We start from the raw sequence: 18398 nt of genomic DNA on the forward strand, positions 1-18398 counted from the left end.
ACTTATCCTTCTTCACAGTCCAACTCTCACATCCATATATGACCACAGGAAAAACCATAACCTTGACTAGACAAAACTTTGTTGGCAAAATAATGTCTCTGCTTTTGAATATGCTATCTAGGTTGGTCATAACTTTCCTTCCAAGGACTAAGCATCTTTTAATTTCATGGCTGCAGTCACCATCTGCAGTGATTTTGGAGCCCAGAAAAATAAAGTCTGACACTGTTTCCAGTGTTTCCCCATCTATTTCCCATGAAGTGATGGGACTGGATGCCATGATCTTCGTTTTCTGAATGTTGAGCTTTAAGCCAACTTTTTCACTCTCCACTTTCACTTTCACCAAGAGGCTTTTGAGTTCCTCTTCACTTTCTGCCATAAGCGTGGTGTCATCTGCATATCTGAGGTGATTGATATTTCTCCTGGCAATCTTGATTCCAGCTTGTGTTTCTTCCAGTCCAGCGTTTCTCATGATGTACTCTGCATAGAAGTTAAATAAGCAGGGTGACAATATACAGCCTTGACGTATTCCTTTTGCTATTTGGAACCAGTCTGTTGTTCCATGTCCAGTTCTAACTGTTGCTTCCTGACCTGCATACAAATTTCTCAAGAGGTAGATCAGGTGGTCTGGTATTCCCATCTCTTTCAGAATTTTCCACAGTTGATTGTGATCCACACAGTCAAAGGCTTTGGCATAGTCAATAAAGCAGAAATAGATGTTTTTCTGGAACTCTCTTGCTTTTTCCATGATCCAGCGGATGTTGGCAATTTGATCTCTGGTTCCTCTGCCTTATCTAAAACCAGCTTGAACACCAGGAAGTTCACAGTTCACATATTGCTGAAGCCTGGCTTGGAGAATTTTGAGCATTACTTTACTAGAGTGTGAGATGAGTGCAATTGTGCGGTAGTTTGAGCATTCTTTGGCATTGCCTTTCTTTGGGACTGGAATGAAAACTGACCTTTTCCAGTCCTGTGGCCACTGCTGAGTTTTCCAAATTTGCTGGCATATTGAGTGCAGCACTTTCACAGCATCATCTTTCAGGATTTGGAATAGCTCAACTGGAATTCCATCACCTCCACTAGCTTTGTTCGTAGTGATGCTTTCTAAGGCCCACTTGACTTCACATTCCAGGATGTCTGGCTCTAGGTCAGTGATCACACCAATGTGATTATCTGGGTCGTGAAGATCTTTTTTGTACAGTTCTGTGTACTCTTGCCATCTCTTCTTAATATCTTCTGCTTCTGTTAGGTTCATACCATTTCTGTCCTTTATCGAGCCCATCTTTGCATGAAATGTTCCTTTGGTATCTCTGATTTTCTTGAAGAGATCCCTAGTCTTTCCCATTCTGTTGTTTTCCTCTATTTCTTTGCATTGATCACTGAAGGCTTTCTTATCTCTTCTTGCTATTCTTTGGAACTCTGCATTCAGATGTTTATATCTTTCCTTTTCTCCTTTGCTTTTGGCTTCTCTTCTTTTCACATCTATTTGTAAGGCTCCCCAGACAGCCATTTTGCTTTTTTGCATTTCTTTTCCATGGGGATGGTCTTGATCCCTATCTCCTGTACAATGTCACGAACCTCATTCCATAGCATATCAGGCACTCTATCTATCAGATCTAGGCCCTTAAATCTATTTCTCACTTCCACTGTATAATCATAAGGGATTTGATTTAGGTCATACCTGAATGGTCTAGTGGTTTTCCCTACTTTCTTCAATTTCAGTCTGAATTTGGCAATAAGGAGTTCATGGTCTGAGCCACAGCCAGCTCCTGGTCTTGTTTTTGCTGACTGTATAGAGCTTCTCCATCTTTGGCTGCAAAGAATATAATCAATCTGATTTCGGTGTTGACCATCTGGTGATGTCCATGTATAGAGTCTTCTCTTGTGTTGTTGGAAGAGGGTGTTTGTTATGACCAGTGCATTTTCTTGGCAAAACTCTATTAGTCTTTGCCCTGCTTCATTCTGTATTCCAAGGCCAAATTTGTCTGTTACTCCAGGTGTTTCTTGACTTCCTACTTTTGCATTCCAGTCCCCTATAATGAAAAGGACATCTTTTTTGAGTGTTAGTTCTAAAAGGTCTTGTAGGTCTTCATAGAACCGTTCAACTTCAGCTTCTTCAGCGTTACTGGTTGGGGCATAGACTTGGATAACTGTGATATTGAGTGGTTTGCCTTGGAAACGAACAGAGATCATTCTGTCATTTTTGAGATTGCATCCAAGTACTGCATTTCAGTGTAATAAAGGAGAGACTAGAAATATATCTAAGCATATATGGTAATTTATGATAATTTAATGGCTCATTCTATGATTCAATCAACTCATATTTATTGATTGTCAGCATGTGTGCAGATTATGGGTATACATTAGGTAATCATAATTCTTACTAGATTATTAAAAATTTAAAAACTGATTAAATCAGCTGATTAACAATTATTAAGTTTGTGGTTAAGAAGTCCTATTAAGAACTGTTGGTGGGAGTGTAAATTGATACACTTTGTCGAGAGGGAAATTTAGGAAAACTAAAAAATTATTTGCATGTATCTTTGATATGGCAGCCTCCTTTTTGAGAGTCTGTCTTATAAAAATATATCAACATATGTATGTGCTCCTGTGATTATGTACATGTGTATGTATGTGTATATATAAATGTCCACTGAAGCTTTGTTAACAGCAAAAATTGGAATCAGCCTAGTTCTTTGGGATTCAGGGAATGGTTAGAAGTGTGTGTACAAATTTATGAATATTTTGCAGAATTTTGAAAGAATAATGTTCATGATAATGTGGGAAAATCAAATTATAGAAGAGTACTATAATAGAAAAATTCAGAATCCAATCACAGAATCATGATGCTAAACTAGAATACCTTTATACTCTAGAAAAAACAAATCTGCTGTCATTGCTTTAAAACCAGTTGTTTTGGATACCTTATGGCTAGCTTTCAGGTTTGCTTCACCATCACTCACTTTTAAGGTCTTTAAGGAACTACATTTCCCAGATACATCTTCTCTGTAACATTTTAGAATTTATTAATATGTTTTTCATCTGTCTCATAACTTCTTTCAAAAAGCACATGAGATTGCTTTCAATGACTTTATTACTCTTCCTGTAAAATGGTGAATTTCTCCCAAAATGTAATTGTCTTCATGAGTTTGTATTTGTGTCTTCCTGCTAAGGGTGGCATTTACACAAACCTTTCAAAGGTCATTCAAAGGGCTGTTGTCTAGAGGTAACACTGCTGAACAAGAGTATTGGCTTTCTGGGAATGGGATTTTTTCATATAACATGTTTAGTCAGTATAATGTTTAGGGTTCATTTATTTGGTTTTCATGGTTGTTTTGAGAAATATGGGCTTCCCTGATAGCTCAGTTGGTAAAGAATCCACCTGCAATGCAGGAGACCCTGGTTTGATTCCTGGGTCGGGAAGTTCCACTGGAGGAGGGATAGGCTACCCACTCAGTATTCTTGGACTTCCCCTGTGGCTCAGCTGGTAAAGAATCTGCCCTCAGTGCAGGTGACCTGGGTTCAATCCCTGGGTGGGGAAGATCCCTGGAGAAGGGAAATGCTACCCACTCCAGTATTCTGGCCTGGAGAATTCCATGGACTGTATAGTCCACAGGATCACAAAGAGTCAGACACGACTGAGCAACTTTCACTTTTGAGAAATATATTATGATTAAATATAGGCACTTCCTTTTAGGTGCTTGAGAGAACTTGACTGTATTCTTCGCTTCCAAAAGTAATGTGTGCCTGTGCTAGACTAGACATTCTGCTGATGCTGGAGATACAGAAATGATGTGTGTGCTAGTCACTCAATTGTGTCCAACTCTTTGCGATCCCATGGATTCTAACCCTCCAGGCTCTTCTGTCCATGGGATTCTCCAGGCAAGAATACTGCAGTGGGTTGCCAGTTCCTTCTCCAACAGAAATGATAAAATTGTCCTTATTCTCAGGGGGCTCACAGACTGGCAGGAGTAGGAAAAATATAGTATCTTAGTTGCTGAAGGGAGTAGAGAAGTAGCTGAGCAAGTAGGTTGGGTCAAAAGGAAGAGATATCAAGAAATGCTCCTAAAAAGTGACAATGCTCAAAGTGGGTGTTGAGAGACGAGAATGAAGAAGCTGAGCAGATGAAGGGAAGGAAGAGGGTTTCCAGTTAAGGAGCCAGGGTAGGGCAGAGTGACAGCTATGAGAAAGCATGCCCTACTCTAGAAACTGAAATTATCCATCTGCCTCACCTGAAGTAATGAAATAGGTCAGGGCCATGGGATGTATACAGCCTTCAATTAACGTAGAAAATGATTGACTGGCATTATTTTAGACAGTGCACCATGGACTTGCCCACCTCAGCAGTGTACAGACCATCTCCAGGCTTTGGGGCCAGCAAGCTCAGCTTGGAACGCTGGCTTTTTGGAAGATCCTGACACCATACTGGGCTCTCTGCCTTAGTGATCTGGCCACGGGGGTATCTATGTATCATATGATCAACAGCACAGCACGTATCATGAGATTTCTGAGGCCTGCCTCAGTGTCATCTCATGAAATAGGACCTAGTCACTCGTTAGCACAAAATTTTTCACTGGGACCCTCATTTTCTATGAAAAGTGAAAGTGTTGGTCGCTCGGTTATGTCTGACTCTTTGTGACCCATGGACTGTAGCCCGCCAGACTCCTTGGTCCATGGAATTCTCCAGGCAGGAATACTGAAGTGGGTTGCCATTTCCTTCTCCAGGGGCTCTTCCTGAGCCAGGTATTGAACCCAGGTCTTCTGCATTGCAGGCAGATTCTTAATTATCTGAGCCACTTTCTACAAAGTTAAATCCAAAACCCTAATGGGGTTCAAGATCCTCTGCCATCTGTCTCCCATATGTCCTTCTAGAATTAAGTTGGAAGAATTTGATGAGTAATAATAATAAAGTCTTTGAGGTTAGGCTGTTCTGCGGTTGAATTTTAACTCTGCTATTTACTTAAGCTCACATAACATGTACACCCGTGGCTGATTCATGTAAATGTATGGCAAAAACCACCACAATATTGTAAAGTAATTAGCCTCCAATTAAAATAAATTAATTAATTTAAAAAAAGAAAAAAGAATTCAATAAAATATAATTTCAAGTAATTCATATGGCAAGCATTATATAAAATGGCTGACTATGTGATAATTCATATTTTGCTTCAGACATTTTAAATTATGTTTTACTGTTAGTGCTTTCTGAATATATCCTGTATTTCTGACGTTGGTACTTTCAGAACCACTGTCAGATAGAATTCTACTTGGCTTACCTCAGGTGTCACCATCTTCAAGGAGCCTTTAAAAAATAATTGAAATTAATTATCCTTTTCTTGTTTCAACAGAAATTGATACCTCTGGTACAGAAATAATACTAATAACTTTTAAAATGACTTTAGAGGTTGAATCTTTACTTATTTGTTCATTGTGCTGAGTCTTTGTTGGCGTGCACGGGCTTTCTCTAGTTGTGGCGAGCGGGGGTTCCTCCTTACGGCGGTGAGAGGGCTTCTCGTTGTGGTGGCTTTTCTTGTTGCAGAGCACACGCTCTAGGTGCAAGCTTCAGTAATTGCAGCACACAGGCTCTAGTTGTGGCCACGGGCTTTAGTTGCTCCACAGCTTGGGAATCTTCCTGGACCAGAGGTGGAACCCGTGTACCACCAGGGAAGCCAGCTCTATTTTGCTAAATTTAAATACAGTGGGAAGAGATGGTGTTTTATAATTTATACAATGTCTAGAACAATTCTGGAGCTTATTCAATTGATTTGTTAGTTTATAATGAGCCATTTACTCATAAAATAATGATGCTATTGAGAAATTCTACCACTGATAAATACATTATTCTGAATTTCGGTTTATAAGTGGATTCATGTTCCTGTATTGTGCACATAATGATAAAGATGATAATCACCTAGTAACAAAATGGGAAATAGTTTTCCAAATGTGTTTTTGTGTGTGGAATACTGCATGCACCAAAGAGAAAATAAAATATATATTTTCTTACCACATATTTTTTATTGAAGACATATATAAAACATTATTATATTCAGTAATATATTGCAATCAGAAGTATCTAATCCAAAAGAGGGAATATTTTAAAAGAATGCTTTCTGACAGAAGTTTATAAATTATGTCTTGTCAACATCTTCTTTTCCCTTCACCTGATAAGACTTTTCTAAGAGAATCCATTTATTCACTCTATGGGGCAGGAGATAGAACTCAAACTACATTCTATTATATTTGTTTATTAAATCCCATTTCCTGGACTCCTGGGTTCATTTTCCAATGTTAACATAAATGTTACCTAATCTTTATCTCCTAGCTAAATCAGTACCCTCTTAAGCAGGAGAAATCTTGCTTTATGCCCTTTATTTTGTTTGAGATGATGTTTTTAACATATGCCAATTCAGAGGCTTGAGTCACATACGATTGATACCTAGAATGATGGAGAATTTCCTCTCCACTGATAATGTTGAGAGAAAAAATGAAATGGTTCTGATCTCATTTCCATGGATAGTATGGAGGAATGCATCCACCAGAAATGGGGTTTCTCTTTTTGAAGCACCATTAAATCTTTGCATATTGATAGTGGGATAGATCACAGAAAATTTTTCTATAAAATGAAAGAACTGGACAAGAGATTGTGAGAGGCCCCAAATTCTTCAACACTTTTACTCATAAAAATATTAAGCAAGAAGCACTACAGTTATTTCCTTCCAGAAGAAAATAAGCCCTGAAAATAAATTTATTCCATTCATATTATCTTACTAGTCACATCATTATACTTACTACTATATAGTTTACATATTTTACAGAATTAAATAAAACTATCTTGCTAGAATTTCTTTTTCTCAGGACAGCTTGATGCCTACTAAGAATAAGCAATCTGTGCATGGGTTTCCATTTTATTTATTCAACATTACTAGTAGCATTAAAAAGAGAAACACAACTTGGTAATGGAATTAAATATTTTGTTAATTATTTTTGGTAGGAACTCAAAGCCATATCCCCAGAGTTTTAAGTCTAGAAATGAATTAGAAGCTTTTTGAAGACAGGAATCTTGCCAGTTGTCTTCAACTAACATTCAGAGTCAAGACCAGCACTCAACACAGAGAAGCTTCCAAGTAAATGTTGTTGAATGTATGCATAACTACAGAGGCGCTTTTAGAGGTTATCTGCTTGCCAAAGGAATAGTCTATGACTCAGGTCAGTGAAAATGATTAAACCACATTTCATATGGTTTTCTGACATAATTAATAAAAGCAGGGAAAAAAAAAGTTCTCTAAGGAGTAAAATCTCCAGTACTTCTCCTGGAAACTGTTTCTGTTGTCATGTTGTCATAATTATATTTCTGCTAGTCTAAATTAATTTACAGTTAGATGATATAAATCAGTAAAGTGCAATAAGAATTCATCCATATTGATATGAATATATGCATATCTATATATGTATATAATTCCTTTTGATGGACCATTTTTAGTGACACATTCAGCTAAGAAGCTCTTTCCCTGTATTATATTAAGCATGCCCTAATCATTGCATATCTTGAGAAGCCATTTGATGAGACAAGTGACTTTAGATCTCTATTAACAGATTCTCCATCTTCTTTTTCAATTTCACTTCAAAAGTGTACATTTAATTCATTTTTTCCACTTTAACGTTTTAAATAGAAATATGTATTGGAAAGTTAACATGGCTATTGAATGTAGACAAGGCGTTTCTATGCAACCTTCAAGAACAAGAGCATCTTGGTTTATATGACCAGTTTTACAGGCCTGAAGTCCTTAAGATTCACTGTATGAATTATGTGCTATTTATTAGACAGTATCAAAGAATGTAACACATTTTCTTTAAGTTTTTTTGGCACATAATTTAAAATCAGAAAAAAAAATTCAAAGGCTTATCTAAAGTGCTTGCCATAGTTACCCCCCAAAAGATATAATCAAAGAATCTCACTGAATTTAGAATTTTTGAACATTTGTTGACTTAAAATGTTAAATGTGGTACACTGCGCATCTTTGATGGATATGTTGGTGGTTACAAGGTGCATGGTCTCCATAGAGAGTATTGACCATAAAACACTTACTGTTGGGAGTAATGTATGTTACTGTACCGTGTTACTCTGTGTCGAGATGTCACTGGGGATGTGGAACCAATAGTTTGGCTTATGCGAATGTCTGGACTCATCATTTGTGTCAGTTGAATTTCTGGTCCTACCAAAATACCACCACTCATGACAGGTCCCCTACAACCATCACTCATGCTACTACTGCTCACGTCAGGCCTACCAGGACTAGACACCACTCTCTCAGCATAGATTACATTGTGTGTGTTGGCTAACTCAGCAGGGACACAAATATTCCCTTGAACCTCGTAGACAGGTGCCATTACTGTTTCGGTTACTACAACATTGGGTGCAAGCTGAGGATCAAAGACAATCGTAGTGGGTTGCATGCATGGATCAGCAGTAGTGTAAGTCTCGGTCACTACAATATCCCCGTGCATCATGGGTTCAGGTATTGCCATTTCTTCTTTGAATTCAGCCTCTGAGAGAGTCATTCCTGAAGATTCATTAACAAAGTAGTTCGGTCCAAGTAAGGGGAGGTCAGTGCTGATGGGGATACAGGACTGCTGAGAAGGAAATGGGTCAATTTCCGTGTTTAAGCAGATTTCAGCAAGAGTCTTAAATTTTGGATCTAAAGTTTCCATGTGGCTTTCATCTAAATCATCCACAATCCAACTGCAACAACCAATGGAGCCCACAGGAGACCCTACTCCTTCGTGGTCATAAATGAGCAAACAATCGTTTGCAGGGCGGCCTTCATCTTCGCCTGCATAAGCATATGCTTTCTAAAATTGGAAGAAAAACAGACAATTAGACGTTTCTTTTCTCTATAAAATAATTAAAGAAGAGCAACAGCAATGCCTTAGAGACATCTGATTTAAGATGATTTAATGGAATGAACTGAGAGATACCCTGATTGATTGCCATATTTCTAAATAATTGGAACTCTGAAAGGAGATCAGTGTGCATAGTCTTTTGTTTCTGAGGTGGTCTAAGATAATAACATTTAGTTATGTGCAAAACATTATTTATTTAAGGAGAGATATTTGATCAACTTGGAATAAAAACATCCATAGAGGTGTACATAGCTCTATGTTTCAGAGGCTTCTTTTATGTGGCCTAGGTGAAGACAGCTGGGGTGTTTTTGGAGTTACGTTATCAGGAGGGAGTTTATCTACTGTCATTTTTAATTTTTTTTAAATGACAGACCCTTTAAATGAAATCCTAGGTGTGACCTCAACATGTAGAAGTGATGAAATGAGAACTTCTTTGTTTGAAGGTGTGGGGAGGGAGCACCTGGTGGTTCCCTTCCCTATTTGCCTCAACTGCTATAGCCCTTGGTGGTTTCCATGAAATCCCACAGGGCCTGCCCAACACCATCCAAAATCCCCTGATACAATCTGACCCTTTCTTTCTTTAATAAATAAGGTAACCACAGGCCCAGGGAAGGTTAATGTCAGGCCCAGGGAAGGTTAATGTCATGCCCAAGACTTAAATAGTTGTCCAACACAATGCCAAATCCACCTATCTTTTCTCCACTGCATCATGCTGCTTTCCCTATAGTCTGTACCAGAGTCTACATCCCTACTTTTTCTTAAAAAAAAAAAAAAAAAAAAAACTCTATTTATTTATTTATTTGGCTGTGCCAGTTCTTAGTTGCAGCACACAGGATCTTTAGTTGTGGTATGGTGGATATAGTTCCCTGACCAGGGATCAAACCCAGGGCCTCCCACAGTGGGAGTGTGGAGTCTTAGCCACACTTAGTCCTGTGCCCATTTCCCAAATGTACTTGAGTGGTGTGGATGACTCATTTAAATAACTGACACTATTCATGCCCTGTCTATAGTGGTGTTGGTAACCACCAATTTTAAGATACAACTTACAACATCTTTAGCATTTTTTGTTAAGAGCGGTGGTGAAACTCACGTGTTGCCACATAAAGAGTAAAATGGGCTAATTAGAATATGAGATAAAATGGACTGCTAAATAAGAGAAATAAAGGTACTAGATAGGAATTACAAGATGGTTTAGATAAATCCTCTGTTTATCCTTTGCGCTGCCCTGTTAGGCCATCCCAGGGCCTTGTGTCTTTCCTCCTGGCATGCTCATAGACCCATGATCCTCTGCCCTAGTGAGGGACACAGTGCCTGGGGCCCTGAGTAGAGATGAGAGACCCGGGTTCCAGGCCCTAATCTGTCATCAAATCTTGGTGATGCCCTATTCCTCAGTTTGTGCTCTCTTTCTTCCCTAATTTGGCTTTTGGTTTATTTTTTCTCCTTTCTGTTGGAGGTATCTGCAGGGCTGAAAGTCCACCGTGAAGAACAGACATGAACACACAGCTCTTCTTGATCGGGATTCTCTTTGCTCTTTGCTGTGGGAAACACTGGGAACACCAGAAAGAAACAGAATACAGGAAAATAGCAGAAGGGACATGGAATATGATGGGATACTAGCCTTTTTCACAGTCGTCAGAGGTATTATGCCCACTGGATATGACGTGTTTCAGTAAGTTGGCTTTTTGTATTTTAAGGAAAAGTGAAATATTTTTTATTCAAGATTGGGATAGAGTTAAAAGTAACTGAATATATCTCAGAAAAGAATCTACTGCCATTGTTATTATTTTGCAGTCTCAAGAGTGAATGATAATATTGTTGAACTGTGTGCAGGGGAATTACCTCAGAGAAATATTTTTTTATTCCGGATTGGGGTAGAGTTAAGAGTCCTCGAATATATTTCAGAAGACTCTACCACCATTGTTATTATTATTATTCAGTCCCAAGACTATTTTGTGGAGCTGTGTGCAGGGAAGTTACCTCAGAGAAATAGCTGTCCAGGAAAGCCAGGTTCAGGCTGGTGTCCCCATAGTCCCGCTGGATGCCCACCGCCGAGCTCCTCCTCCCCGCGGTGCCCGCTGCTCCTCCCGCTGCCAGGCCAGCGGCCGCCCCCAGACCGGTATTGAGTTCCACTCCCGAGACACCCCCTTCAACCGTTCCTCCGCCTGCGTAGGTGTTAGTGTAGATTTCTGAAAGGAGAAGGGGTTCAATGGTGCTGGAGTCGTCTGCATTGTTTAACCCCCGTAGACACTGTCAGCAACACCACCACCCCTTCCCCCCAGCAAAGGGAAGGCTCTGGAATGCTAGTATAGGAGCAATTCCAACTATATCTATTATCTTCAGGCTTGCTGATAAAAATAAAACTAAACAGTACAAAGGGAGCCAGGTATCAGGCGTGGCTTTGCCACCTTTCGGTTGACAGACTTGAAGGTGCACAAGAGGCCAGAGGAGCAGGGCCTCCGTTTTGCCTGCACCAGTTCCTTCTCGGGCTGCCTCTGGCAAGCTCCCCAGGCCTGGCTGAGAAGACTTGCACTCACTCATGAGCCCTCCAGAGCAAGGCCAGCCACGCGTTTGCAGAAACGGAAGCTCACAGTCCTCATTCACCCTGGTGCTGGATGGGGAATGGGCTTCCATAGGAGTGTTCAGTCACCTTAGACTCTTTGCAGTCAGAGTCTGGCTTGGGACACTCAGAAATCATCACTGAGAAATCACAAGCCCGCTCTAGAACTGGGCAGCCTCTCTACTTTGTTCAGTTATTGCCCAATGCTGGGTATTTTCCCAGTATTTTAGGGTATTTCTGGGACTTGGTAAATTAGGAGAGGGTAAGAGTGGTGAGGCGAATGCATGTATGAATTTAAGAAAAGTTCCTCATTTCAGCTCAGTCGCTCAGTCGTGTCCAACTCTTTATGACCCCATGGACTGCAGCATGCCAGGCTTCCCTGTCCATCACCAACTCCCAGAGCTTGTGCAAACTCAAGTCCATCGAGTCCATGATGCCATCCAACCTCTCATCCTCTGTCATCCCCTTCAGTGTATTCTTAGGAGAACATATTTGCTGCTTCGTTTTTTTCTTTCTTTCTTTTTTTTAAACTGCTTGTTTTACAAATAATGGTAGCACTTACTGTGCAAGGCACTATTCTAATGTATATTTTGTGATATACATATATACATACAGCACATATACATACATTTGTATATGATATATGTAACATATATGATCCATATTATATACCACACATACATATATAATGTACAACTATACATATAATATATAATATGTATAATATACCTATAATATATAGTATGTATACTATATATATAATATATAATATGTATATATACATATATATGATCATTTACTCCTTATAGAAACACTTTGAAGTAGGTACTATCATAAATTCAGTTTCAAAGAAGGAAATTGAGGCCCAGAGAGGTGAAGTGTCTTACTCAAGGACTTAATTACTAGTAAGTGGCAGAGCTGGGAATCAAACTTGAGCATTCTGGTTCCAGACTTTGCCCTTTGAATTGCTACATCATTCTTCACTGCCAGTAGTTTAAGACAGAAAAATAAAGTCACCACTTCAAATATGTAACTTTCTCTCCACTTACACTGTCCTCCAAGGAAAATGACAGATACGCTGATTTTTGGTAAGGTACTTATACATGAGATTTGTCTGGCTGAACAATTTGCAAATTTTAAAAAGGAAAACAGATTTTGACATCCACTGACCAGAGGAATCCATACGGTCCTGGGTATTAGAGGCTGTCATTGGTACACATATGTTGGACACATCCTGAAAAGAAAAAAAAAAAAGATTTTAAAGAAATGTTTTATGTTAAACATTTTGAAATACATATTTAATTACTTATTTTGGCTGCACTGGTCTTAGCTGTAGCACGTGAGACCTTTAGTTGTGTTATGTGGGATCTAGACCCCTGACCAGGGATCGAACCTGGGCCCCCTGCATTGGGAGCACAGGGTTTAAGCCACTGAACCAGGGAAGTGCTTATGTTAAACATTTCAAAAGTGATGTATTTTCAACTTTGTGCAGTGTATAATTATCAGGACATGTTGAATCCCTCTGAAACACTGAGCTTCTGTGGAACCTGATGAATCCACTCACCCTGTCCTCGGGATGGGCCCCTTCTATTCTCCAGGATTGCACCACTCCTTCTCCCCCCTCAGGCACAGGAGCAAAACTCGTCCCCAGCCCTTCTGGCTGTTTTCGTTTGCAGCAGCAGCACAGGAGCAGCAAGAGCGGTGCCACTGCCCAGGAAAGTGGAAAGGAAGAGTTAACACATATTGCTCAATTTAGGAAGTCATCAAATGCATCACTTTTGGGAAAATGTGGCATGATATTCAGAACTAGAGGGAAAAATACAAATGTAATGCATTAATTTCCCCTGAAGTATTGAGTGGGGCTTCCCTGGTGGCTCAGATGGTAAAGAATATCCCTGCAGCATAGGAGACCCAAGTTCGATCCCTGGGTCGGCAAGATCCCCGGGAGAAGGAAATAGCAACTCACTCCAGTATTCTTGCTTGGGAAATCCCATGGACAGAGGAGCCTCGTAGGCTGCAGTCCATGGGGTTGCAAAGAGTCGGACATGACTGATCGAGTAACGTTAAGGATTGAGGATATGTATCCGTGTTTCTAAATACAAATCCACTAATCACTTAAGATCAGGTAAACTTTAATGACAGATTAGGTAAATAAGGTTCTTTCTTCCTGCTAATCTAAGACTCCAAACTGGTTGTTGGCAGATCCAGGATTCAAATCCAGTTTTATGTTTCCTAGTCCCCTGTGTACATGTGTGCACATTTTACATGTGTGTTTATGTCTGTGCTTTTCCTCTGTCCTAGACTGCTTTTCTGGATTTCCCCACACACCATGCTCCTTCTAAGAAGATCTTCAGCTCAAAGTCACTTTCTCCATCAGGACTTCCCCAACTTTCCTATTTAGACTTAATTACTTCTGCTTTTCTGCTCTTAAAGGACTCTGCTGAAATTGTCATGATGGGATTACTTTATGCTCTGCTATAAAGCAGACACGACTGAGCGACTGAACGACAGCAAAAATACTGTACTTAGGGACTTGCATATTTCCCATCTTTTTGACCCTCACTAACCCTGGACTTTTTTTGTTGTTGTTGTTGTTGTTCAGTCACTCAGTCATGTCCAACTCTTTGGGACCCTATGGACTGCAGCACATGAGGCTTCCCTGTCCTTCACTATATCCCAGAGTTTGCTCAAACTCATGTCCACTGAGTTGGTGATGCCATCCAACCATCTCATTCTCTGTCGTCCCCTTCTCCTTCTACCCTCAGTCTTTCCCAGTATCAGGGTCTTTTCCAATGAGTTGGCTCTTCACGTCAGGTGGCCAGAGTATTGGAGTTTCAGCTTCAGCATTTGTCCTTCCAGTGAATATTCTTACTTACCGTTATTGAACAAGTAACATGCCCATATCAATCCCATTGCTTATTTCCAGATTTCCACAAACATTGCCATAGGTACCAAAAAGAAATGGCCATTCCAGTGAACCTGATTACATTCTTATTTTGAAGAACTGCTGAAAAGAGGGATTTAATCCAGTACTTACGAAGCAGCAGTAAGACGCCCATCGTGATCATGCCAATCCCTGTTGATCCCATACCAACATTTGAAGCCTCAGTTTGGTCGTCAGTGACAGACACACTGGTGACAGAGCTCCCATCCCCGGTGCTGACGTCTGTGATACCCGAGTACAAGCACACGTGGTTGATGTCACAGTCACAGGCCCTTAACTCTATGATCTGCGGCAATTCGCATGCTCTGTTAAAACTGTCCTTTACTAGGATCGGGATTTCGTAGTATCCGGAATATAAAGTCTGCTCAGCTTTCAGGATTGCAGAGGTAGCTAAAAGGCAAGAGAGAAAATAAATTAAAGATGGGGTACATATATACAATGGAATATTACACAGTCATAGAAAAGAATGAAGTCATATTGCAGCAACATGAACAGACCTAGAGATTATAATACTAAGTGAAGTCAGAGAAAGAAGAGTATCATATGATATAGCTTATATGTGAAATATAAAAAGATGATACAGATGAATTTATTCACAAAACAGAAATAGCACAAACATAGAAAACAAGCTTTTGATTACCAAAGGGGAAATGGGGGAGGGATAAATTAGGAATTGGGGATTAACAGATAGATACCACAATATATAAAATAGATAAAAAATAAGTTTCTACTATATAGTAGAGGGAACTTTACTCAATACTCTGTAAAAATCCATATGGAAAAAGAATTTGGAAAAGAATGGGTATATTTGTATGTGTAACTGAATCACTTTGTTGTATATCTGAAAGTAACACAGAAATTGTCAAGTGACTGTACTTGAATATACAGGAAAAATTTAAAAAATGTTTTGGTGAGTAACTCTTTCTAATACCCATGATAAACTTAGGATCTGACTTTTTTTCATGCTCCTTTAGTCATAGAATACATTGTCAGTTTTTAAAAATTAACACTTATGATGCTTATTTCCAGAGCAACAATACTTGGCATATAGTATGCACTCAGTGGATATTTGTCCAATGAATGAAGAATATTGAGCTGAAAGGAAATAATTAGAAGTTTTCTATTTGGGATGACAGCTTCCAAATACCCTCATGAAGACTGTTGTTCATCTCTTATTCAAAATCACTGTCTTAACATTTAAAATTATTCCAAAAACTATTATTTTACTAATTCTTTGTGCTGTGATTATCTATTGATTTTTATAGAAACCATTGCTTAACACATAGGTTGAAATTTATCAACCTGAGGAGGCCTTAGAAATGATTTACTCCTAAATCATGAATAGTAATTGATGAATCCTTAACACTCAATTATTATTATTGTTAATTATTATTATTATGGGTTATTGCTTTCAATTAGCTATGTAATAACCTGGCTATGTCTACCAAAATGTAACCTGAGCTCAAAGTAAGAGTCAAATAAGGCATGGCCCCAGCCTGTTGTTAAGTGGGATTTTTTCTTTTCTTCAAGACCAGCATGTAAATAGGACCCTAAGAATATTCTTTCCAATAAGACTATATTTTTTACTGGTAAATCTGTGATAGAAATATCTCATGCTGAATATTTTTTCTTGTTTTTCCTCATAAAATCTAGGATATGAATGAGGAAAAAGTAGTTAGCAATTATTTAAGAATAACATATTGAGTTTTGTAGTGAACAATGAATTCAGAGTTATATTGATTTTAATGCAATTGCTTAGCTTTTAAAAATATTAAGGTGGTTTTGTGTGAAAGGGCTAAAAGGTTTTATGGTGAAAACAGGTTACCCGATTTCCTCCAAGTCAATGGTGGCATTTTTTTTTTTTCTGGCATCATTTTAGGATGAATGGAAAAGCTTGGTGGCTTCAGAAAGGTGGATTTTTCCTCTTACCTTGAACTCTGACCACCATCTTACCACCCTACCTACAACGTCTCTCCTGTTTCTCCAAATGAATGTCTGACGAGGGAGCTATTGTGGCCAGAATGGGGGCTTCCCAAGTGGCACTTTACCAGGTGGTAAAGAACCTGCTGGCCAATGCAGGAGATGTAAGAGACGTGGGTTTGATCCCTGGGTTGGGAAGAACCTCTGGAGGAGGAAATGGCAACCCTCTCCAGTATTCTTGCCGGAGAATCCCATGGAAAGGGGAGCCTGGCGGGCTACAGTCTCTACAGTCCATAGGGTCGCAAAGAGCTGGACAGGACTGAAGTGACTTAGTAGGCACATGTCCAGAATGAAATTCTCTCAAAACATTTCGTTTTCTATTATACATCTAACATCTCAGGAAAAAGAACCCAAGGTACGTAAATTGTTAAGATGCCTGAAATTATATCTCAATTTTTATCAACGTGAGGCCTTTATTTTAAAGTAGCAACAGTTACCATAAACACGCATGCTACTATGGACTCTTTACACTTTTGGTGGACATAGAGTTGGAAAGTATTATTATGTGACTTGACTAATTATTTGGTAATTGTTTTTGCTTTTGGCCTTAGAGTATAAGCAAATTTGCATCCTACTTACCATTTACTGATGTGATATCCCAAATGTCCGCTGTCCCTGGGGGTTCATTAACAACACAGAAGGTGAAGGGAGACCCATAAGGGTGACTGTTAACGCCTGCAGCAGAGATAAGGATGGAGGGAGAGGCAATGCAGATGGTTTCTCTCTCAGCAACAATGACTGGGCAGTAATCGTTGACATCAGGAACTTCAATACATATGGTTCCCGTGGCCGTTTTTAGAGAGCCATCTGAAACAGCAAGACATATAGGGTGTTGGGGTAAATGGTGTTGGGGAGAGAATTCTTTCTCGTATCCCATGATGACGCCACAGCATAGAGGAACAGCGTGACCTGACCCCTGAGCTGGTGCGTGACAGGATCCTGCCTGCTTAAAGCTCCTGAAGCCGCTCTTGCTTTTGCTCAGCACCTTCCGGACCCAGTGGCTTCTTTTTAGTTCTTGGAACTTGTTCTTTCCTAAACCAAACACTTGTGCCTTCTAGTCACTCTTCCTAAAATGTTTTTTCATCCCTGTTTCATTCAGCTACATATCTCAGAATGCAAAATTCAGCGTCCTTTCTCAGAGAAGGCTTACTGCTTTCTAGTCCACCGTATCTCCCCAAATGAGACCCCTGTAGTCCAGTTTAGAGCCTTTCATTCTGGGTACTTATTGAGTCCGGTGTTTGTGGAAATAACTGCAATTGAAGTTAAATAATTGTTTTGAGTATTTTTTTTTTTTTCTGTTTCACTGTTTAAATCCATCCATTAAATAGACACTGTTTCTCTCTGAAACGGTACTTTTGAAAACAAATATAAATATATTTGCTTTCTTCCTAACCCATTTGAAACAAATGTTGGGTTAGTATATTATTAGAAGGAGCAGAGGACAAAGAAATAGGAGTCTGGGCTTTTAGTCTACTTTTATACTTTATGTTGAATAAAGAATTGTTTTGTTTTTTACTTGCAGAGAGTCTTAGTATTTTCATTTGTAAGTCAGAACACTATCATCTCTAGGTATTTTGCTAGGTCACTCTTCGTGAAGTTAATAAATGTCTTTTAAAGATGTCTTCTGTATGCCTAAATGGAAGAGTCATTTAGTTACTCAAATGATAACAAACCAGGAGCCTATTCATACTGTATATGGTTTTGTACAGTGTGTTCTTATACCTGATTTGGGAGTTGACTTTCTATTCCAGACTTAGGTTCATTAGAGAGACACTAGATTATCCCGTAGATTAGATTATGTGCTGTGTTGTTCTCTCATCCTCTGGAACTTTCTTATGGCCTTGGGCTGTGGGCTTCCCTGGTGGCTCAGCTGGTAAAGACTCCGCCTGCAATGCCGGGTATCTGGGTTCGATCCCTGGGTTAGGAAGATCCCCTGGAGAAGGGAAAGGCTACCCACTCCAGTATTCTGACCAGAAGAATTCCATGGACTGTATAGTCCATGGGGTCGTAAAGAGTCAG

General features: G+C 39.4%; 1 protein-coding gene across 1 annotated transcript in view; it reads right to left on the reverse strand.

Annotated features, from left to right (window-relative positions):
• Positions 1-5885: 5885 nt before the first annotated feature.
• Positions 5886-18398, reverse strand: part of DSG4 (desmoglein 4) — a 32145-nt gene continuing 19632 nt past the window's right edge. The window contains exons 11-16 of the mRNA XM_061399435.1: positions 16959-17186; positions 14493-14789; positions 13020-13162; positions 12626-12689; positions 10876-11084; positions 5886-8847 (exon numbers count right to left, since the gene is read on the reverse strand). Coding sequence (XP_061255419.1) covers positions 8080-8847; positions 10876-11084; positions 12626-12689; positions 13020-13162; positions 14493-14789; positions 16959-17186 — 1709 coding nt within the window. The 3' untranslated portion in view covers positions 5886-8079. The remainder of the gene's footprint in view (positions 8848-10875; positions 11085-12625; positions 12690-13019; positions 13163-14492; positions 14790-16958; positions 17187-18398) is intronic.

The sequence above is a fragment of the Bos javanicus genome, chromosome 24 (genome assembly GCF_032452875.1).
Source record: "Bos javanicus breed banteng chromosome 24, ARS-OSU_banteng_1.0, whole genome shotgun sequence".
Classification (NCBI taxonomy): Eukaryota; Metazoa; Chordata; class Mammalia; order Artiodactyla; family Bovidae; genus Bos; species Bos javanicus.